The following is a 23,997-nucleotide window of genomic DNA, read 5'->3' as shown; positions in this document are numbered from 1 at the left end:
TGGCCACATACTTACAGTGTGTGTAACTTGGGTAAGAACTGGAAAGCAGATTTTCCCACAAACTGGATGGGGTTCTCATAGAAATGACTGCAAGAAGAAAAGGATGTGGATGCATGCAGATTCATTTGTTTTGTTAAATGAATTGTAGTGTATTTGTTGTTGACATGAAATTTCAGTTATGTTTATATCACATGTACACATGGTAAAATAGTGAATAAGATTCAAACTCACATAGTTTGCAACTGAGGGTTTCCCACAAAGGCCTTCTCAGGAATGCCTTTAATATTGTTGTTATGGAAGCCTCTGAAAAGTTAAAAGCACACAATTAGAAAGACATTTTATCAATAAGTTTGAGATTTGTGTGCTTCGAAGAGATATAGAGTTGTTCATGAGTTAGAGGCAAGTCATATGTCCTCGTTGCACCTGCTGTTGCACAGCTGAAAAACATTTTTGGATACATGAGATGTAAACACACACACACACATATGCTGTATCTGTGACCCATATGCATACTGCGAAACATCTGCTGAAGCGGAGGGAAAACATGGCTTGTTTATATGTGCCTGCGCATCTGTGTGTATGTGCAGGCAAGTGGCTGCGTGGGTGTGTAGCCAGCACCTGCTTAGGGCGAGAGAGATTGTATCCGAGTGCCACATTAAAATCACTTAACGGGATTACTTGGGATAACGCAACCATGATAGTCATGTCAGGCAGGTGTGTTTTCGTGTATGTGCATGCGTATGCGTATGCATACTCACAGTTCCTGAAGTTTGCTCAGTGTCCTGATGGCCAAGGGGAACTCCTGCAGATCATTGTAGTTTAAATCCCTAAAATGAAGATAAACAGTCTTAATTAACTGATATCTAAGGCCATTCATTCCAAGTCATGCAGGAAGTTTTCTAGGCCGACAGTGGAAATTGTTATTCTGATGTTCTGTGTTGCTGTGTGTGAGAAAGTTTCTGATTGCAAATGTATGCAATGCCATTACCCCTCGGAGCCTGAGAAGCTCACAGCTGTAGTGTGAAGTTTAACTTTGACCCATGACCTTTTCTGCTTTGACCTTTTACATTTAAGTTAATTAGTGTGAAATTGCCTTGGCCTCATGTGCTGTTACATTGGCTGCCTAGGAAACACGGGATCAAAACAACTAAAGCTGGAGCTGACACACTTCTAAAGCAGATGACAGAAAAAGCGTTGGACTGTATTTCTGCTCTTCATACAATATAAACTAATCTGCCATAACGCTTAAACATCTAACAGATTAAATGAATATCTCTGATCATTTTGTTGTGAAATGTTCTCCACACTACCCTGGTGCATACAGCCCATTTAAATATGTTGCGGAGAAAGCATGCCGTTACTCTACAATGGTATTCCCAGTTAACAGCTTTCCACTGTTGGACCCTCCCCAAATATCATCAGACAGACAAATTAATCAAACTAAAATGGACAGAAAATTAAGCAGAGACTTTCACAGTGATGGCAGCTTTGTCAATTTGGATACTGTCGAACAAGACTAGCCTTAACTTGATATTTGTGTTATATACAGGCCATCAACTTCCCCTAATCTCCAAATAATCAGGATTTGCCATTGAAAAATGCCACAGCGGTTGAATAGTGCATAAAACCACTCGGGGGCTGCTTAAGTAACGCCACAAAGAGCCTAAAGCATTGACCTGATCTCCAGACTGCCCACATCCCAGTCCTGCTGAGCATCCATGGGATCAGCTGGACCAAGTCCAACCCACAGAAGGTCCCACCCCACAATCAACAGGACCCAAAAGAACTGCTACAAGCCTCTCAGTGCCAGACACCACAGGACACACCCAGAGTTCCTGTTTCTAAGCAGAATGATGGGGCGCTACATTATATTAAGTGGTTTTAATATTGTGGCTTATCAGTGTAAATATAATATAAACTTTAAATTAGCTTGTGTGCTTTGGGAAAAATATTGTGTGTATTCGTCTGTTTGCACATGGCGAATACTTAAACCTTTGCCAGGGCATGTGTGCACATATGAGATGTCTTTGATGTTTCCCAATCATCCAGATCCAAGGATATCGAAAAGTTCTCCTCAACTGGATTAGTTTTTATACCATTCAAACAGGCAGATGCCTTTGATGAAGCACTTTGAAACCTGTTATCTATGGTTTTCAGAAGCTGTTGTGAAATGTTTTGCTTTCTGCATCTGCTCTGTATTGTTTGCATATACTGCAACATTTTCCAGCAGGTCTTTGGACAGCTCCTCGTAGTAATGGTTTTATAATACACACTAGGGGTTGAGGAGGGTGTTGGTGATGCAGATGGTCTCTCGTATTTCTCATAAGCAAGGCCACTAAGAGAGATTAACCCCTCATACCAGCACAATCCCCACGTCAGTGACACCTGTCATCTTATCCTGCTGAATCATCCATCTCTCTCCACCACTGATGGCCCAAACACTTTAACACACACTATTCTGGTCCGTGGAGCTCCATCCCTCTTTTTCACATTCTCTAGTTTCCCTACATCCCCATAAACCCTGGCTACCCTGACTAACACCATGTTTTCCCGAGCATGCATAATGGCTTTTAAGTTGAGTGTGAAGCTGGCCATACGCTTATGATTGCACAGACAGAAGTACTTGCATATATGCACACACATGCATGTACGTGCCCACACACATGCTCATAAAAGGGAACACATAATTTTTTTACACTTCAACAGGTTGTTAAGCCGTATGCCAGAAACTATGTTTTCATCAGACCACCATGAATGTTTCAGGGGGCAAAAGTTGCAACTGTGTAGGTTTCTCTCGCTTTCTTTCTCCACCTCTTCCATAAGACTGTGTCAGTTTTCTGTGGTTTCCATATTGGTGTGGTGGCTGGGATTTAGTTAGGGAAGCTATGACATGTAATCTTGAAAAAAACTCCTGAAGCTGTACTGTGCTATTTTTTAACCTGAGAACTACTTAGCAATTACTGAAACAAAACACAGAGGAATCCATTGATGATACTTCAAGGTAATCAAACAGTGTCTTTTCATCTTCACATTCCTGCCATTCAATTGTTGGTTGCAGTTTTTGAGAAATGTTCAAGCACCTGCTGAAAATACTAGGACATTAATCATTATGACTTTACGATTTAGTACTACACTTCAGAATTCTTGGCACACTTGTACCAAATGATTTATAAAAACAAATTAATTTAAAGTTTTTAGATACAGTGTGAGAGGTGATGGCTTTTGGTTGCGTTACCTCTGAAATGTTATATTCAGTGAGTCCCTCATAAATCCTGGGGTTGTTCTAAGGCAATGTGATTGCTGTAAACACTGCCACACTAAATGAATGTTGATACTTGCTGATACTTGATCATCATGATGTGTTTGGGGAAACATGGAGGTAATAATTTAAGATGATGAAATTAAAGTTCTTTGTTGTGAATGCATATAGGTTGAGTGTGTGTGCTTATGTAAAATGGTACATTTTCAATTGTGGCCACTGTCCAAAAGTGTGTGTCAATGCATCTGAGTACATGCATGTAGGTGAGATACTCACAATGTCTCCAGACTGTGTAAACCTTCAAAACATCTTGAGCCCATGCTCTGGATGTGGTTGTTATGGAGATGCCTGGAAAATCCCACAAATATTTTTTAGTAAATTAAAAATTACATTCTGCACTGAGTCATCACTGACCCTATGAAAATTACCAGAACAAATCATTTGTACTTACAGTACAACAAGAGCTGAAAGGTTGCTAAACGCGTAATCTGGGATGTGTGTGATCTGGTTGAGGGCTAGCGTCATGGCTTGCAGGGAGGGCAACGAGTCCAGGGCCATCACTGGGATCTCCGTTAGAGAGTTGTCATCCAACCACAGGTGTCTTAGTGAACGAACACCCCTAAAGGCCTCAGCCGGAACCTCACACAACAGGTTAGCATCAAGACGCCTGCGGGACAAGGAGAGCTGTGCTTAGAAAGATAATCACCAACTCTAAGTGCAGCATTTTTTGCTTGTGTGCATGAGATTCGGTGCTTTCGTGCGCATTAGTGGTAATGTGTCATGACACTTAAACACTTTGGCTTATGGGAAGGTTATTATAAGAATTACATGTCTTTTATTCTCCCCCTTTCATCTCTTTTGCAGCCACTTAGAAGTTCTTCATTATGATTTATTCCCATACTAAATAAGCTATTTCAAGCTTTACCAGCACAGACATGTTTAAAATGCAGGATGAGAAAAACACAAACATGTAGGAACAATTATGTTGAGCCTGTTTTATTCATCTTCAATTTATTCATCTTGCTTGCTGTCTGGAAAAAAGGGGGAGACAGAAAGGACAGTTAGAGATGCGACCTCAGCTGTTCCCCCTCTCTTCATTCTTTCCATCAGAGTCCTGCTGTTGCCATTGGTCCCTGACAGTTACACATATCTCACACACAAACACAGCTTATTTCATCAAAAGAAGTTATAACAGCAGACACACATTTTCTCTCATAGATGTCCTTTCATCTCTCTAGCTATAAGCAAACTGAACAAATTTTTGTCCTCTTCCCTCCTAAATGCTTTAAGCCTAGAGGCAACGAGTGCAGACACACACCCCTCGTAAATGTGTGCATGCATACACACTGTCGATAGTGATAGATGATCCCCTCAAGGCAGGGTTGACAAGCTGAGACCACTTCCTCCTGCTATTCTTCTTTCCTTGGCCCTTCACACTCATTCATTAATCTCCTTTTCCTCCCTCCGGCCTCTCTCTCACTCACATTTTGTTTTCTTACATCTTCATTGATGCCCTCCCGGCTACTCTGAACTCCTTTGCATCTCAGAATTTTTACTCTTGTTGGCTTTTCAAACATCGTTCTTTATAATTCTTCTTAGTTAATATTAATCCTTACTCTCTCTGCGGCCACATGAGAGAGCATCATCAAAAGGAAATTTGAACTTGAACTCTGAACTCTGGACTTTTCTGCTGGAGGAAAATTTCCGTCACGGGAGCAACTGTATACACTGGCAGATGCTCAGCATAGGCACACACATAGACACTCTCCAGTGTACATAGAATTACTCAACATGTGTATACACACACATAAACACCTTCGAGAAATTTTATGATGTCTGCTTCCTGAGCAAACCATTTTTTCAGCATTCAGCATCATCTTCATACAAACTGTGTGCTCCAACTGAGGACATTGTTTGTCCCTGACCCAAGTCATAGGATGAAAGCTACACAAGGCTCTTTAACTCTTTGGCTTGTTCTCTGGGGCCAAATAATAATTGCTCCTTTGAGTAGACCTGCCAGGTCTCCAGAAGGTCCAGACAGAATGGAGATTGTTCCACTAAGGCTAATAAAGCAGACTATTTCCTGCACATTGCATCAAAGTCTGACATACCATTATGAGTAAGAAGTAGAGACAGAAAGACAAAGATCTCTTCAATGATCCAGGCGATCTGGGGACCTGCTTGTGGCAGTTTGATTCTCCAGATGGCTCAAGTTTTATACAACCGGAAACTTAGAGGCACACGTTTCACTGCCAAATACCTTGAAGCAGACTTGCATCAATTTAAAACTTCTTGTGAAACTCATCAGTGGTGATAAGTCTGTTTAACCTTTGCTTCTGATGGCTCAAAAACTAAACAATAGCATTTAAACTGTGTTGTAACTATTCTGTTCCCAATAGTGAGGGAATATTTTTGAATTGGTTTCTGCAGACAAAGGGATTTTGGTCTGAGATTAAGTCACAATATACTCCTTTATGAAAGCCTCCTTTATGCCAATGTATAATCCACGTGTTGACTCATTTGCTGTCTCTTTGCCTTTTTACCTGGTGTGCTTTATGCCAGTGAGAGGCGCCGACAAGCTTCACTCTCCAAAGCCTTACCAGTAATCTTTCTCCGTTGAGCTTATCATTACTATAATGACAAGGTGCGTTTCTACACACTGGCCCTGTGTGTGAATTCAGTGTGTGTATGCATGTTTTTTTAATCTTTCTTTTTTGTTATTTCATGAGATGATCTCTAGCTGAAAATACTGAGAAGACTTCACACACACACACACACACAGACTTAGACCAGTCAAACAACATAATGACTACATAATGTTAATTAGCATATTGACTTATTAACACAAGGTGACTTTCTGCCGGACTGTTTCCATACGTTATGACAGTATGGCCTCTGTGTGTGAAGGCTCTGCAAATGCATTGAGGGAACACAGACCTGCTTTATAACAGGCAGGGAAACGTTGTAGGTGGTAGTGGAGTTTCAGCTGCAGCAATCTGAGCATCTGTCTGTGTAACGAAGGAAATGGCTTTGTGGATATTTACAGAGGATAATTCATTTGGAAAGCAGAGAGGTGGAGTGCGTGTTTGGTACAAAGTCAGGAGGGATGAGTAGAGGTGAGGAATTGTAGATGATGTAGTCACATCTAAACTTGCACACTGAGACACACACGCTGACCCCAGAGATTAGTCAATTAAGCCACCAAACACTCTCATTAGGGTGATAGCAGTGTGGGTGGTGGGAGAGAAGCGGAGGAGGAAGAGAAGGGGAATTGATGGAAAATGGGGGTTGTTTCACAGCTCATTGGAGATGCTCTCCCTGGTCTGCAGTGTCTGCTGTTTCCCTCATGGCTTCCAGATGCTACCATGAACTGTACTGACACAATCAGGGCTGTGACTACAGAACTGCATGCACAACTGTTTCAGCCAGCACCGGGGTATGGTCTGTAATTTGTCAGTGGTACCCTATACCTGCATTGCGGTCAGAGCTGAGATTTGTGGGTGGCCGGAGGATGTTTCATTCCCAACTGGATGAGGTAAAGTAGCATGACTAGTGTGTGTGTGTGTGTGTGTGTGTGTGTGTGTGTGTGTGTGTGTGTGTGTGTGTGTGTGTGTGTGTGTGTGTGTGTGTGTGAAACAGAGACTCACAAGGACAGAAGGTTGGGTAGGTCCCACGGAGCATCATGAGGAAGTCTCTCCAGCTGGTTGTTTTGCAGCATCCTAAAAATACAAACAGATTTAGCTTCAGGCATCAGGTCTATGGATGGTTTTGGTGTGTTAGTGCACATCAAGCAGAACAAATAATTCAATAGTGAGGAAATCTGACACAAGTAGGAAAGGGCCAGTGAGATTGAAAAGACATAGTGAGTAAGAAAAAGAGAGCAAGAACCTCCCTGGGTGGGCTGCTGATGTCATTCTCAGAAGAATGGAGCAAAAATTAGAAGTGAAGGGAAACAATAGCTCTCTCTTTCTTTCCCCCTCCACTGGTTTCTCTTTCTTTCTCTCAACATACATTTTTACCTAGACCTGTTGACTAAAAGTAGCAGTGTTGTTCAGCAGCGCCATTATTCTGTTACTGTAACATCATAGAAGCCTGTTGTCGTGAGTCTAGTCAAGGGAAGTCAAGGGAAAATCACAGCTTACAGTAATTCACATTTTATATACTATTCCTCTCCCTCCTCTACAAAGTACTTTGATGTCACCTTAAAAAGGTCATCAAAAAATTTTCAACCATCACGTAGGACATTTTCTCAGGATGTTAAGAGCATCCCTTCCTTCATATAGCCATGGAACAAAATTGTGTTACATGCTTTTTTTATACAATAAACCTCTTGAAGATGATTGCTTAACTGCACGCCGATACTTTTCAAAAGAGCTGACACAATTTTCAATTTTCTGCAAACAATGCAGTGATGAATTAAATAAGTCAAGTCACTCTGTTTCAGAGAAATGTCCTATGATGTCTCTTACTGTCCTACATTATGCATTCAGAACAATTTGTGAGGTTCAGCCGACGTTTCATGGTTTGCCAGAACATGGTCAGCATTATATTTGTATTTGCCATGACCTGACTTCCTCTTATATATTAAGAAAAAAGCCAAATGTTCAGGTGCTATGGGGTGCTATGGGGCCATTGAGACCCTTCATTACTGTTAAAGTGTGAAGCATAAATGCATTCAGATGTGTTTCAGAGATGTTTCAGGATTCATGGCCGGTTTACTCGTTTTGTGTTGGTGCAGTTTCACAACACAAGGTCTCAGAAGATTGAGTTATGCCCCTGGTTATTGTCCAGATTCTCTTAGATTGAAAACCACAGTTTGCTAGCTGAGTTTATGTTCTGTGTAACTGATTCTCAAACGTTTCTCAGCCAGGGTCCAAAAGAAATTGAGCTGGCTGCCAATCCTCATGAAAACCTCCTTAAAACCCTTGTCTTCCACCCACAAGAAGTATGGCCACAACTCATTAAATGCCACAAGTCCGAAGGCACTGTGTATTTTATTATTGCTTCGCTCTTTTTGGTGATTTAATACTTTGTTGCAGCTCTAACGCTTGGTGGCCATGGATCATAAGGCTATGAACACAGTATGAGAAAGTGGGTGTTGTGAGAAACCTTTGAATAGAGTTTTAAGGCAAAGGTTTTTTTTTATTATAAATTCCCTGCAAAATTTGCAAGCAGTGCAACAGGGAGGTCCCTACAATATACCTGTGAAGGGGTATGTGTGTGTGTGTGTGTGTTTGTATATAAGGATGTGTGAGTGTGCTTGCTGCTGATACTTGTTTAGGACCTAAGGAGAGCGGATCCCCACCAACTCATAAACTTTAACTGCAGTTAATGATGCATGGCTTGTGTGTTTTATTTAAAGCAAGAGGACAACTCTTGAAAGGCAGGAGTCCAACATGATGGTTCAACTTTGGATAAAAACAAACTTCAAATGAAGGTGAGTGGATAAAGGAGGTTACTTACAAAACTTTGAGGTTGTAGAGACCTTGTAGAGCGAGGCCCGAGATATACCTCAGCTGATTTCCTGAGATACGCCTGGAAGAAGAACATGACTTTTTAAAAGAAAACAAACAAATAAAGAAAAAAGAATAAAAGTAAAAATGAAATACAATCATCTTGACATAAAGTCTACAAGTCTCAGAAGAGCAGTTTTGCCCTTTACTTTATTCAACAGTTTTGGATTGGGCTGTGATATGACTTCATCCTGGAGTTACTGCTTTGGGGTTACTGTTGGGGCAGTATGCAAATAACAATATTCGGTTCCCTTCAGTGTGGTTACTATTGGCCCAAAGCAAAACCTTAACCAATCTCGGGAGCTTTGATGAGTGAGTAAAGACTGAGATTGGGTCAACAAGTGCAATGTGTAAGTGTGCACATGTGTATGTGTATAGTTAGATGTATACCATGAATGTGCACACAAATGTGTGCACTGTGAATATGTGTGCCAATTTCCATGTCCTTGAGGTAAAATTGGACTCATTCTGAGGGGCCTTGAGGACAGCAGGAGAAAAACCACACACATTCACACAAGCAATCCAATCAGACTGTTTATCAAACACAGCACCTAATGGTCATTTGTGAGTGTGTATAAGATGTCCAAATAAATACCATTCGGTCCAACAGAGTAACTCTCAAGGTCACGAGCTGGAAGCGCAGTTTAAACACAGATTTGGTCTTCACAGCCCAAGACCACCCACTTTTATTAAACACACACATACGTTAAAGGTTATTCACTGCACCCTCCTCCACCTCAAACTGTTTCTCCACAGGTGACATTTCAGCTTAATGCTAAGCAGCCCGCCTATGGGGAGGCTGCACCATCAGTGCCAGGATAAAGAAATACTGATATTGAGAACAGACAGCCTTTCCAAGCCACTATCATTCTGGCAGTAATGGATGAGGGCTGCCAGAAAACTCCTTCTGACATCTGATATTCATGTCAACACATCTCATTTGTATTAATGTGCAGTGGCAAACCACAATCTCAACCATGCCTGCCAAATCTCCCACTCAGCTCAGTCTCAAGCCCTTCCAGAGTATGTATTTATCAGTACAAAGATGCACATCAACATGCAAGAATACAGAGTGGATCAGACTGATTGTTATCCAAGCTACTGCGGTGCCGTTTAGTCATGTTTGTCAAACAAAAACACAGACTGCACCTCAGAATGTGTCGGTATAGATTTCACAAAAATAAGACATGACAAACAGCTGATCTGTGGCCCTGCAAATTCCAAAACTTCTTCTTGAGTCAAGATAAAGGAGTTTAGTTTTGTCCTCAGATTCAGCAACTTTAATTTTATTGTAGTTTTTGGTATCACATAAGTTGTTCCCAATAGGACAATTTTAAAAAACATGCTTCCAGAAGAAGTTGTGTCAGTAGGTATTGCTGAGGTTAAGGCAGCAGCAAAATACATTTAGCTCAGTTCTGCAGAGCAGATGTCTTCTTTTGGTTCCATCTTAAAACACAAGGATTAGCTAAAGACTCATTGATGGACAATAAGACTTAGGTAGCGGCAGAAAGAAAATAAATGTGTTCTGTATGGGGTGTTAAGGGACCATAGTAAAAGTTTTAGAAAACAAACCTTGCAGTTAAGGCGATAAAATGATGTGCATGTCCTTCTGCCAACACAGCCTGTCTCTAATAGTTGCACTACTGGAGCCAAACCAGAATTAGGCAGGAATTGTGTTTGCAGACTTCATTTGTCAAATGGACATCTATGTTGAAAGTGAAGATGGATACTTAAAAAAAAAAAAAAAGAAAGAAATGTTCAAATGTTCTTGATAGACATCAACACAGCTGCCACTGACCTACTCTTTCCATGATATCAGTGTGTGTACTTGTGCATAAATGATTGCATGTATGAGTGAATGTTCCACACTTAGCCTCCTAGTCGTTCCACATCAATCTCACACTAATGAAAGGCGCCTTGCTCTTGTCAAACCATGGCTGCAAATGTTTTTTCTTTTAATTTGATTTGGGGATTGTCAAAATTGTTTTTGGCCCCCACACTGCACAGATAAAAATTCCACCTCAACACAACTGAACTCTTTGAAGATGATTCATATGTACTATAACAAAGGACTGTGTTCTTCAATTGTGTGCAGGAGGAATGGGAGTAGTGCTGCTTGTAATAAAGGTGAGACCACCCGGCTGCCGGTGCTAATCAGTAAGCACTTTATTGAAGCATACCAACTGTTGATTATCCTATGTATCCCCATGTTCTATTGCCTCGAAATAATAAACAAACTGACAGATTAGAGTCCAAGAACAAAGATAAAGACCAACATCATTTTTGGGATACAATCTGGTGTGGTGATAAGACACAGCAGGGCCTGGATGGTTGATAGGAGCAGATGATGAAAGAAGACGAAGAGGATAAACAGGTCTAATCTGAGAGAAGACGACTTGTGCATGACTGTTTTCTGTTAGTACTTTTGCATGTGTGACCTTTGATTCCTGTAGTTCATCAAAAGAAATGATTGGTTAAGCATTTGACCCTTCAGTCCAGCCTCAGGGTTGAACACTTAACCTGTCGTTAACCTCTGAAATTGTGGGAGTTAAATATAGACACAAGAAGTGTCTGTTTGTGTGAGTAACTGTGTGTTTGTGGGAGAGGCAGAGAGAGAAAGATATGCGGACAAATAATAATGTAGGCAACTTTAAAAGGAAAATTCCTAATTGACCTAGAAAGTCATAGCTGTGAGCATCAAGACAGCAAATGTTTTAACCTCTCAACCCTCACCTACGTCATACTCCTGGCATATCTGCAGACAATCTTATCACTTAAAAGAAGATAAGCAAGGCAGCGCTGGCCTTCACTCACTACTTTTCTCCTTTCATTGAAATAACATGCCATTTCCATGATTGTTGGGGCACTTTGATTGGGGCAGGATGGATATGCCAGAGTTTTGAGTCAATAAATGAGAGAAAAAGATCAGATTTGAAAATAAAACTTTTCATCTTTTTGACATATTCAGTTAACACAGCAAGGTTGTAATGCTGAAATGATGTAATAGCTAGGCTGCTCATTTGTTTCCATTAGGTTGCGACTGGTGTTATTTCAGCTCTTCATGTTTAGTGATAGTTGGTGACTGATAGCTGCAGATAAAGGTGAGTAGGAGTGACTTGATCCGAATGACTGATTATCAAAGCCAAAAAGCAGAGTGAAACATGATCTCAGGAGGCAAGAACAGCATGCACTTGGAAAAAGATAACACGCTGGAAGTGTTGTCACCCTCTAAGGTGGTTTACAGGAAGAGCTTCATAGTGGGCACTTTCATCCAAACCATCCTCCTCTGGCTTCAAGCTGCAATTTGACCAGAAAAAGGTCTTTAATAAAAGCACATCTTTAAACAGAACATCTGAAACGTTGAAGTCTCTTTGAATTATCAGAAAGGCAAGTAACCATTTTCACATTCTGTATATGATTGTGGGCATTAATGTCCTCTCATTAAAAACAGACAGGCAGTCTACCTCTAAGTTACCTGTCTCTTACGCTGTTTCATTGACAGTTATGTGCAGTTCTATGAGTTTGAATTAAGGGGCGACTGACGGATCAAAGTGTTGAATGAAGGTTTAATAAGAGGAATCTAAGATCAATGGAGTGAGATGAAAAATAACTGGTTAAAAAGTGCTGGAGGGAGGGGTGATTACACTTCCATGGTATCAATGTTAATACTGCCCTGATTAAAAGTCAGGTTTATCCTTGCAAAGTTTGCCACCTGCTTTGTGTGTTGATTTAATAACCTTGCTGGAAGTTAAAAGGAATTAATTGTGTGCACCTTGAATATAAAGGTAAGAACAGATCAAAGAGATAAAAAATAGTAAGGTGCCCTTTACGTTTAAGAGCTTGTTCTAAAGATTTTATTCTATATCCTCCCCTCAGTGAAAAGCTTTGCCATAAAGGTTTGCTTTGATGTGTAAGAAATACAAAGAGAGCCAAAATGGAAGAAAACAAGAAAAATCTATCAGAAGTGGTGACTATAAATTGCAATGGCCTGCAGAAAAATGAATATGGTGGTTTGTAGAAATGAATTGGAAGGAAAGGAGACAGCAAGGGAGGGAAGGCCTTGCAGTAGAGCCTAAGATCAAGCAATTTATCACCCTACCAGTCACAACATGCCTGACTCTTGCCTGTCCTTGTGCTACCAACCAGTGCGGTAGTCCCACATCAAAAGCTGTCTCTAGCAAACCAACCATGTTTGTACTTAGATCATTGGTTTGTTTTTCTGTGCCCTGTAAGTTGTTGTGATTATAATATGTTTACCTTAGTCTCTTGTGCTCCATCTCTTTCAACCGTCTAGACAGAAGCTGATGTCAAAAATGTACTTTTCCCTTCCTTTGAACGTCATCATCTCAGCACATCTCCAGAAATGGTCAGCAGGCAATGAAATTTAGCTTTAGGGCAGAGACATTCTCTTTGGAAGAGGTACAAAGCAACAGCATGTCTCCATAAAGTGTCAAAACTTAAGAGGGATGCAGACAAAGCAAGATCAATGGAGCTGTAAAACATTAGGATTGTTTCTGGAAAAACACTGCAGGTGTTGCTGCATGCAGGACTCTCTCCACCATCCAATTCCCCATTGCAAGCAAATGTCAGCCTCAGAGTTTAGCATCTCAAAGTTCTGATTGTCATAATTATTCCAACAGCAGTAAGTATCTTAAGATCTATTGTGATCGACAATATATTAAATTACAATAGATAAAGGCCTTAATTTCAATCGTCAATTCTTAAGGTGTCACAAAATTGGGGTACTCAGCTTTGTTCTGCTGTTCATGCACAGCAGAGCCATGTCTCGGAGTGAACTGAGGGGTTATGCGGCTAACCTTTTACTTTCATCATCATTAGCTCATGCCTCACAAGCTGCAGCTGCAAGAATTAGTAAAGAAAACAGTGGGTTGTTCAAACAACCAGCGCAGACACACACATTGCGGGATTCAGAGGAAAAATAATCATGTGAAGACTGACGTACACACATTCACACCCTCGGGGCAAATTTGCGGGTAGCTTTTGTCAAACGGAGACTTAGCTGAATTCTGCTGAATGGTCAGATCAAATATCGGCAAGGTTGACGGAGACGAGTTCAGAAAGAGTTTTGAATTTGTTTTGGGGTGCTCTGTTTCATCAGCCCTGGAATAAAATCAATATGTCCTTCTTTTAGAAGCACTGGCCAGTTTGCATCTTAAAAGCTCAGTATAGAAGTCAAGGTTTTTTAAGATGTCTTGCAATTATTCTGTTATTCCATGACAAACATAATTACATTTGCAACAAGCCAAGAACTAAGAATTGAATCTAAACATCATGTTGAAAACATCTCTAAAGATACCCAACTAGCAACAGCTCATACACATTGAATAACTGGACTTTTACAACTTACAAGAGTGGGGCAGGCGACTGATGATATCACAGTTTTTCACCCCAATGATCAATTGTTCTGGTGGTGTGCACACCAACCTGCACATTTTTATCTTTTAATGCTGAGTGTTTTTATTGTTATTACTTGTTATATTTCTCTCTTTGCTGTTGTTGTGAAGCACTTTTAGACTTTTATCTGTGAAAAGTACTATTTAGATACATTTTACTTACTTTACTACCATCACACATATTGTTTGTTGTATAGTTTTCAGATGGTGTAGTAAAATTTGGACCATTGATTTTAATAGATAAAGATTAAAGGTGAATACAACATGTCTACAGCATTACTAATAGAAGCTATGAAAGTGGATTCACTGGGGTGATGTTTGATCGATTGATTGATTGATTGATTGAAGTGTTTAGTTTGAATATAAAAAGCAAAATAAACACTTAAAAAGAAGAAGAAGAAGAAAAACATATTAGACCAATCATATCAAACGTACAAATACATATTTGAAAAGAAATATAACTTGTAAACTCCCACCATGTTATAGGTAGTGGTCATTGAACAGTTTCAGATGGGATATTTTCTTCATCTCAAATGCACCGTATCACCCTGTCATAGTACATCATACAAACAGCTCAACTTAAAAATCCTTTGAGTACGATGCATTTTATATGCCTTGGAATTAATCAGTGTATGAATGTCAAAAAGGTAGAGGTGACGTCAGCCCCTTGGTCCAGCCAAAAAAGTTGCAAAAATGAATCTGATGTGTTGACCTGCAGTGAGCGGTTATACTGGGTCAAGGCTTGTAGGCCAGCATTTGTGCGCAATCATAGTTCTCCCATAAAATGTGTCAGTCTTGGAAAAAGCTTGTGTCTACGTGTGTGTTGTGCCTGCTGACTTGTCCAACTGTAACAAAATAAAGTTGTGGAACCAAGGTTTTGGATGCCGTGTACAATCTACTCTGTAAATACTTTGAGGTGCACATATGCACTCTCTGTGTGACTATCAGGTTGCCTTTTGTTCCCTCTTTACAGCCAGGATCTACTAGCTTATTGCTGCAGGCCTTTTCTTGGTGGGGGAAGATCAGTCGCAGGCCAGAGTCATCAACCCCATCACTGAGGTCTGTGCGTATCAGCAGCTCAGGAAATGACTGTTTCTCGTCATGTGGGAGTTATGACAGTGGGGGTTCATAAACTGAGTGTGAGATGAATGATTTTGTACTCACAGTTCTGATAACAGGTGCAGTCGATGGAAGGCCCTTGGCTGAATCTCGCTGATGTTGTTCATGCTCAGGTCTCTGGAGACATGAAATGGAAAACATCAATATTAAAAGTCAATCAACACAAACATTAGTATTAGTATTTGAAGGTACTCTGATAAGAAATACATATTTCAAATGTGCTTTTTAACTTTGCAATCAATCATGAAGAGGAGGGAGCCAGGTAGAGAGGGTTTAAAGGGTTAGGTAGAGAGGTTGGAGGACAAAGGGGTGGAGCGGGAGATGCAGAAGAGAATTTTCCCCAATGAATCATTGCTGGGCAGCTGTAATTTCCTCCTCGTCACAGTGACTCTCTTTTCCAGATGTCTCATTCGACTTTCTCTCACATCTGACCCCTCAGCCTCCGCTCATATCTGTCTCTCTCTTTCTCCCTTTCCCTTTAAGACTCCTGTCCTCTCTTTCTCTTGTTCAGGTCTCTCTGGGGTCCACCTCCCCTCTAGTTCACTATACTCAACATCTCTGTTTTTTGCAACACACACTGATGTGAGTATGTTCAGGGTACGTGTTGACGTAATCGAGTTGTGGTAAAAGATGGGAAGATGAAAGATGCTCAGATAGAGCATACGTGTATAAATGTATTTCATGCACACAACGTTTTAACACTTCAAGACTATTTTTGTCAACCTCTGGTAGAAAACATATCTAACCTTGTGGCCCCAGTCATGTAAGGTCATCTCTTTGATAAACATAATGAAAGCAGAGAGGTGTTACGTCACCCCTTATTTGCTTTCACAGCCCTTGGGGTCTTGCATGAGTCTTCAGAAGTGAAGCTCGTATTTGCGTGTGTGTCTGAATGTGTGTATGACAATAACCATTGCTCATAAAGCCAGACCACCGGGCTAGCAGGAGTAAACTGTGCTCTCAGAAGCCCTTTGCAGTTTGGAGTTTTGACACACTGGCTGTTTGTTTGTCAAGTCAGCCAAGCTGAATGAATCTGTCCTCAGGGGTGATCTATATACAGATTCAAGGGAAATATGGGAAAAATGCTGCATGGTAATAATTTGTGAAAAAAAAAATATTTGAATTTTTTATGTAATGAGCAGATGAGTGTACTGAGAGTTTGGTGTTCTGTCAAGTGTGACCTTTAATGTCAAGCAATGGGATGCAGACTGCAACTGTCATCAGAAATCTCACCATGTGATGAACACGGAGTCTAAACTATTTGTTTCTGCCATTCTTTTTTCCTGTTTTTTCATTATTCTAATGACATTATTGCATGTTAGCATATTACATGAGAATTTCCAATAAATTCCCCAATTTGGGAAGGTTTGATATCTGAGAGAGTGACTTAAGGTCTTTTTCAGGTTTGATTTTTATCAGGTTTCAAAGGTATCCCAAATAAGCCATTTTAAGGATAAAATGTCTTATTCTTTAATGAGTGTAAAAAAAAAAAAAAAAGGTATTTAGGCTATTAACTATTGAATGTTGGTATTATAATAGTATTACTGACCTTATGTTGGTAGTTGTGTGTGTTTTTCCTTAGCAGTTCCCTGTGTTTGGATATTGAATTTTGCTAGCATACCACAGACATATTTATACCGCTGAGAAATATAATGCACATTGACAGCTGGTGGTAACGTGCTATAATGTAAGACTTTGCCAATAACATTGGGAAGAAAAGAGGCTGGAGAGCAGAGTTTATAACTCAGGTACAGAAACATTCAATAAAGATTTAATAAATATTTATGGAGGAACATGATATTTATACAGTATGTTTGTGTAATCCAAGCTGCACTGCTTACAATGAAAACCAGACAGCTGATCATTATTATTGCCTCATTTTATAGCAATGCTGTTCTCCTCTCCAATCAAATCTTTAGTTTGTTTTAACCATGCTGCACCTGCAATTAAATGACTTAAAACAATTAGCCTAGAAATGTGTAAATGTAGGAAATATTACTAAAATGAAATTTACATATGTAATTCTCAAATTGTGATTAGATGTGGTTGATCATTTTAAATGTCAAGTTCAATTTTATTTAGTAAATTTTAGCAACCAGATAAATAACATGAGCAAAGATATGCCTATAAATTTAAACAAATAAACCCTCTGAAAAGTGTTGGCATTTCAAACATTATCTGTTGGATGGAAATGGTATTTTGATCCCATAAATCTATAAAATCCAAATCAGCAGCCGCCAAAGATTAAAATCTTCATATGAAGTCATGACTGAAACCTGTCTTAAATAATTAAACCTTTTACGTTTAAACCCTGACATTATCTTTGCCATCAAACTAACAAGTTCCTTAGATTTTACTGAGGAAGAAATAATAATGATGGCTCTGAGCCTGTTTGAGAAATCTCTAAAAGTAAATTATTGCTATAAAAACTAATATATTGTTCAAGTTGTCTGTTCAGGATCTGCAGATAACTCCAGCTAGTGGGCTGTTGTAATGGAGTTTGCATGTTTGGGGTGAATTTTCAGAAATAGAAATTATGATTGAATATTATATGAAAATCACATGACCCATAGGCTGTGAATCAGCCTTTGCATCATTATTCTGGATTTTATTAATGAGTTCTCAATAACAATTTGAGATTTACTGCCTGAAAGTTAAATTGAAACCAGAAGTGGACATTTCAGTAGAGTAATGCACACTCAGTAAATTAGTCCACAAATACCTCCAAACAAAGAAATTGAGGATCATGAAATTGTCAAGTCAGGGCACAGGTTTGAATCTCATCAAAGATTTGTGGCTAGATTTGAAAAGGGGCTGAAAAAGCCTCAAATACAGAAGAATTATTAAAATATCAAAATTATTTGAATGAGAGACAGGTGGACAAATACAGCATGTAAAGCAACTATATGATTAGTTTGGCCATGTGGGTAATATAAATCTCTAATGCCAACAGTATTACACCTGCTATTACACTACTACTTACTATTACAACTATCTTAATTGTCTAGAATTCAATCTTGAACAGTTTAAAATTGATTAGGACTCTGTGTCCAAAATATGCTTCTTTTTTTTGTTTTTTTTGCTTGTTTTTGTTTTTTGTTTAAAAGCCAGTGATTGTACCACATGTTATGTGCTTAATGTTTTGTTTTGTTTTATGCCAAATTTAAGCATGTTACAAGAAGTTATTTTGCAATAAACTGAAGTGGCATTAAAATAAACAAGTAGCATTACTATTTATTAAATTCTAAAATTCCATTCCCATGGACACACCACAGCAAGTAGTGACAGCAAACCAGTTAACATAATCAAGACTGGGTGACATCATGTACATAAGAAACGTGTGTGGGCTCATGAACAATACACATACACACCTTAATCCCAACCATCATCTGTGTACTAATATTCTATTTAGGAAAATATTTATTGGAACACCCTGGAGAGATCATCACAGTGCATCAACACACAGACACACACATGTAGTGTCGATATACCCTGCCGGCTTCTGGGGATGCGCCCGCAGATGGAGACAACTCTTCATTATCTGGTCCTGATTAAAGGAGTCATAAACAAACGTTGTGTGAAGTCCATAACAGCGGCCTCACTCAGACAGAATAAACACACAGCAATGGAGAGAGAAAATGTTTAAAAATAAAGACACACGCTGGTGAGTCATGGAGTAAGGTTGAATGCAGCTCTGCTCGGCTGTGCACTCCAACAAGCTCATTGGGAAGCTAGAGAGAGACATTTCTGCTGTGCAGGCCAAGGCCTCCGCTGACAACTTGACGTATCGTTGGAAGGCACTGTGCTATGGCTTGTTTTTAAAATCAAATAACAGCTGTGGCTTTTTTAAACCATGATAATTATGATTGATGACTACCACATGTGCATTGTGTCGGCTGGCGCAGTGACGTGCAGATATTTTCAGCACAAATAAACGGCCACAAAAGAAATGAGAAAAAGAGTGCTTAAAGATTTTGCAGGCTCCACAGCATATTACACTTTCACAATTAGAACTGGGGTTTCTTTGTCCCCATTTTATGGGCAATTTCTGTGTGTCTATTTGTGTGTGTGCTTTGTGAGAGAGTGGGAGACCGAGTACCAATATATGTGTATCTGTGTCTGTATGCACCATAAAGCATTTTTTCCATTTATAGGTGGCTGTGGTGTGTGTGGCATGATATCTGTCATTCATTTTCACACCCCTATTGTTTCATAGTAAGCTTACAGATGTGGCGGGTACAGTTCCTGGTTGTGCTTTCACCACATCAGACATGGACACTGCTGGAGCGTAGAAACAGATCGCTGTGTGAGGGACAGAATGGAGGCACATGTGGTTGATTTTATTTATTTATATTATGGGAGTGTTCATTAGGGAACTATTCTGCCCTCACTTGGCCATCACAGCATCAGCAGTCTGATGTTGCTAGTAGGGCCAAGTGACAGAGCTCAACTGGCGATCATCTCTCTTAGATCCTCTTGTGGTGCTGAATGAATAAGTAAAGCCTCCTCACCAATATCTGAAGTAGGGAAAGCAGATTTTCGAGGCGAATGCTCATCAATACACTCCCAGATGTGCCTCTTGATAGTTCCTTTAATCCTAGTTGAGTGAGAATGAGTGAAAAATAACTGTGTTTTCCTTCTTTTTCCCTGAAGAGAAATTAAATTTCACTGTCTGCATGCAATTTTTTGTGTTTAAGCACGGTAGCGTGTGAGAAATTGAAGCCAGTGCTGAAGCAATTTCAGAAGAAAAAAGAATTTGACGATTTTCCATTCCTATTCTACCATTGTTCCGTGATTTGCACATTCACAATTTGCTTTGATAGATTGTTTAATCTTTCCTTCTCCAGTCTGTACGTGTAAACTAGTGTGCATGAGAATGTTAGAGAGGAAGCTTTGGCATGAGAAGAAAGGTAAAGGACTGGTTAGTTCACTGCTTTTTGCTGTGATTGATCGAGTATCCATGGCAAGGAGTGAGTCTTAAGTGAGGAACAGAAGCATGAAGAAGCAGAGGTACATTTCCATTCATCAGCCTTGGACCTTGTAGCCGCTCTCTTATGCCACACTATTTCTCATGTTCATTCTCTCTGCTATTCTGTTGTAAATTTCCATTGGTGCATGGGGTTACACAGTCCCGTAATAGAAATCATGTGATTTATCATACTTCCTGTCTGTTGTCAACATAACTACTGAAGTATGTTATCAGGCCTGTGACCAAAGGCAGTCTGTGTGGATGTGAATATGCCCCTAGCTCTATTGTAGCCAGTTTAAAACTGGAAGCTTTTCTGACAAGAGCTGGTGATTTAGCACAGCAAAACAACTAGCCACATCATATGAGACCCCTTTACTGTTTATGTTTAGACATACACACCCACTCTGAATCCACAGGCACACTCCATGCTCTGGGTGTTTTTGTGGGGGTCGATGATGGACCACCCTGGTGAGTGACTATGCCCTTAGACAATGACAGATACCATCAGTAGTCAGGTGTCTTTTCTAGCATTAGTGCTGAAATGTGTCATTCAAAACGAAGCAGGAGCAACCTGAGGAGAGATAATCTCACTTTGAGGAAATACATTGTCTCAAAGTGAAAAATGTTTTGTTATGCTGAATTCACATACGCCTCATCGCATTTGGATGTTTGATAAGATATCCTTCCGTCAAAGTTTCAATGTACAAGCTACGCCTAAGCTTAACTTTTCAAGGTTACAAGATTAATCCAATAAGCTTTAATGAAAGCTCCTCGTGTCTGAGGTCGATGGCATGAGATCTTATCCAAATGTTCTCAGCTGGTGTTGTCATTGTAGTTTAATACTTACCCCAGAAAGGGGTAAGCAGCAGGAACAAGTGTTTCCAATGTGATAACCATTATCAAAGGGTATAATTTTAAGGCCCAACTAAGCTTGGGTACATGCTTTGACTCTGCAGCTGTGCAGTAAACTGCAGTAAACTGCACAGCTGCAGTAAACAACTGTTTTCCATGTCATTGTATCCACTATGAGGACACCTGGATATCATATTTTGTACATGTGCAGGAGATAGGCATCCATACTACAGATTACAAGAGGAAATAAACAAACTAACACTATTAGAATTTGTTAGTTTAGATAAATTCATCAAAGAAATTTTTAAAAAAGCTGTTAGATTGTGCAGGATAGTACATCTTTATTAGTAGAACTTCCATTCAGCAGTGTGACTCAAAAACTCTGAGTAAGAACCACCTCTGTCTCCCTTTCCTTTCTCCATCTTTTCTCTCCTCTTCTCCATCAGCTTCGATGGAGATAACTGTAACAAAAGGTAACTGTGGTACAATGGTGAAAACATAAGTAACCAGAGACCAGAAGAGACCTCTACATTTTCTGAGCATATGCACAAAATCCACGTGATAACAACAGTTTGGTATATGCAGACATTCATACTAAGAATCAAGCGTGTCAGCTGATGGTGATGAAAAGCTGTCTAGCTACAGAAATGAACAGATCCCACTCATGATTAAAATTTTAATAATTGGTGTCCGTGTGAAAATTTATTTTTGGAAGTTCAGTGTTTCATTTACCCATCATTCTTTCACCTTCCAAATACAGACCCTGATGAGGATTCGAAGGCCTCACTCAAGGTGATGTTAGTGTATTTAATTAAACACTGATAAAAAGTACTTTAAAAGGCATCAACATGGGAAAAGTTTATGAGTGTGAGTGTTTCATGCATGCAGTTGCATTCAGTACTGTATATAGATAGACGGGGAAAAAAACATGTTAATCAAGAAGCGTACATTGTTAACGCTGAGAGAGACGTCATTCACACTCACATACACACAATGAACTTTGAAGCGCTATACCCTGAGGTCTTCCATCTCACTTCCTTCTGCACTGTGTCTTTCTTCTTGCCAATTCTTTTCTCCATTCCTCAGGTGGAGACATTTACCAAACAAACAGTCAATAATGGCAGTAAGCTCTGCCTCTTTGAAGACGGCTTATATGAAAAGAACATTATAGTAATTGATCTTTAGTGGAAATCAGGAGCCAGAGTCTTGCCCAGAGGGCAGGAGATCTGCATTAGGGTGCTTGAGCTGTCTTGCTGTTACTATGACAATAATGTCTTCAGTCAGATTCAGCTTGATCCTCTCCGCTTAGCTCTTTGAAACAGTTAAGGCGTGATGAAAGAGGACCTTTTATGCCACACAATGCAACTAGTAGTCGGTGCTTGGGTGCCGCCTCTAAGAGGGTCTAAATTGTTGTGTGCATAAGTGTGTGTGAAAGAAGGCAGTTTGTGTGTGTGTATTGTATGCAAGGGTGAGGTCTAAGTGTGTTTGCTTTTTTTTTTTTTTTCTGAATAGACTGACTGCTTTGGCATTCAGTCTCTGTCCTGGTCTCACATGAGCTTGCACACACACATATACATACACAAAGAGTCAGGAAGGAGGGTACAATGCTGTCCTCCCTCCTTCCTCTGAAGATGTGTGGTTTTTTTCTCCCTCTCTCCCAGACTTCCTGGGAGGGGTACATTGCCCTTTGTGTCCAAAGGCACTCTCTCTTTATCTTCTCTTATTCTCTTTTTCTTTCATTCATGGGCCACAAAGAGGAAGGGAGAGGAGAAGTCTTTCACCTGGACCAGGAGGGCCAAGGGGAGGACTTGGCTACCAAAGTGCAGAGAAATAGAGAGGGAGGGAAGAGGGAACAGAAAAGGGAGATGCCTCCATGTTTTGTGCTATTCCCTGCTTACTGCGGTTTAGCGGAGAATGGCAGGCGGATGTCTGGGTTGAGAGATCGGCTGTTTAGTCTGAGGCCATGTCATGGGAAACATACCCGTGCCCTCTGGGACTTATTCATACCCTGGTATACTGTGCACGCACATACACACGTGCACGTACACACTCCATGTCCGCTCCCAATCCTCCCACACACACACCCTGTCATGAGACGGGGGGGGGGGGGGTGAAAGGTCAAGCACTTCAGTAATGGAACAGGAAGTGTTGGAACAGTCGGCACTACACAAAATACAACTGGCTCCAACATGTGGACAGGACTGACAGGCAGCTGTTGTGTGTAGGCCATAGCTTTGGAAGGCAGAAAGGCATGCACAGATTCATGGCCTGCCCACTTATCTGTTGTTCCGGCATGTATAGTTTATCTGGTCTTACAACACATTTGTATCATGACTTATACTTTATTCCTCTTTAATTACAACACATGAGAATAAGCCATATGAAGCACAGAACATGTGCCATGAAAATTGCTGAAACGATGGCAAACATGTGTGGAAAATGGTTACAAATTTCACCATTTTTCCACACATCCTGAAAGCGAATCTCTTCCCGAGGTGTTTTTTTTCCTGCTTGCTGATTCAGGGCAGATTCTCAGCAGCGGATACAACAGTAAATGAAACCTGATGAGTATTAGTGTCAGGCTTTATTATGACTTCATTTGGTTGAATGGCAGAAACAGGAGGACCCTGGATCTACTTAGAAGACTGCTCAAATCCATTGCTGGCCCCCCTCCTCATTTGCTATTGCTCTCCCAGATCTATGATCAGCTAATCCGCTTAGTATTTTTAACAGTGTCCATGGATAACATCTTGAACTGAACTTAGATCAGCACTTGATGAAAACTTACTCCATGCCAATGAAGGCATGCGGCTGCTGTTGGTTTAAAGAGATTTAGTTTGGCCTTATGCCATGCATGTAAAAGTCCAGATT

General features: G+C 40.2%; 1 protein-coding gene across 1 annotated transcript in view; it reads right to left on the bottom strand.

The window, feature by feature from the left end:
- Window positions 1-23,997, bottom strand: part of lgr6 (leucine-rich repeat containing G protein-coupled receptor 6) — a 36,794-nt gene that overhangs the window by 6,260 nt on the left and 6,537 nt on the right. The window contains exons 2-9 of the mRNA XM_079238632.1: window positions 15,351-15,422; window positions 8,723-8,794; window positions 6,907-6,978; window positions 3,711-3,926; window positions 3,536-3,607; window positions 759-827; window positions 232-303; window positions 16-87 (exon numbers count right to left, since the gene is read on the bottom strand). Coding sequence (XP_079094758.1) covers window positions 16-87; window positions 232-303; window positions 759-827; window positions 3,536-3,607; window positions 3,711-3,926; window positions 6,907-6,978; window positions 8,723-8,794; window positions 15,351-15,422 — 717 coding nt within the window. The remainder of the gene's footprint in view (window positions 1-15; window positions 88-231; window positions 304-758; window positions 828-3,535; window positions 3,608-3,710; window positions 3,927-6,906; window positions 6,979-8,722; window positions 8,795-15,350; window positions 15,423-23,997) is intronic.

This window comes from Telmatherina bonti (assembly GCF_933228915.1).
Source record: "Telmatherina bonti genome assembly, chromosome: 4".
NCBI lineage: Eukaryota > Metazoa > Chordata > Actinopteri > Atheriniformes > Telmatherinidae > Telmatherina > Telmatherina bonti.
This window is presented reverse-complemented; position numbering and strand designations above follow the sequence as displayed.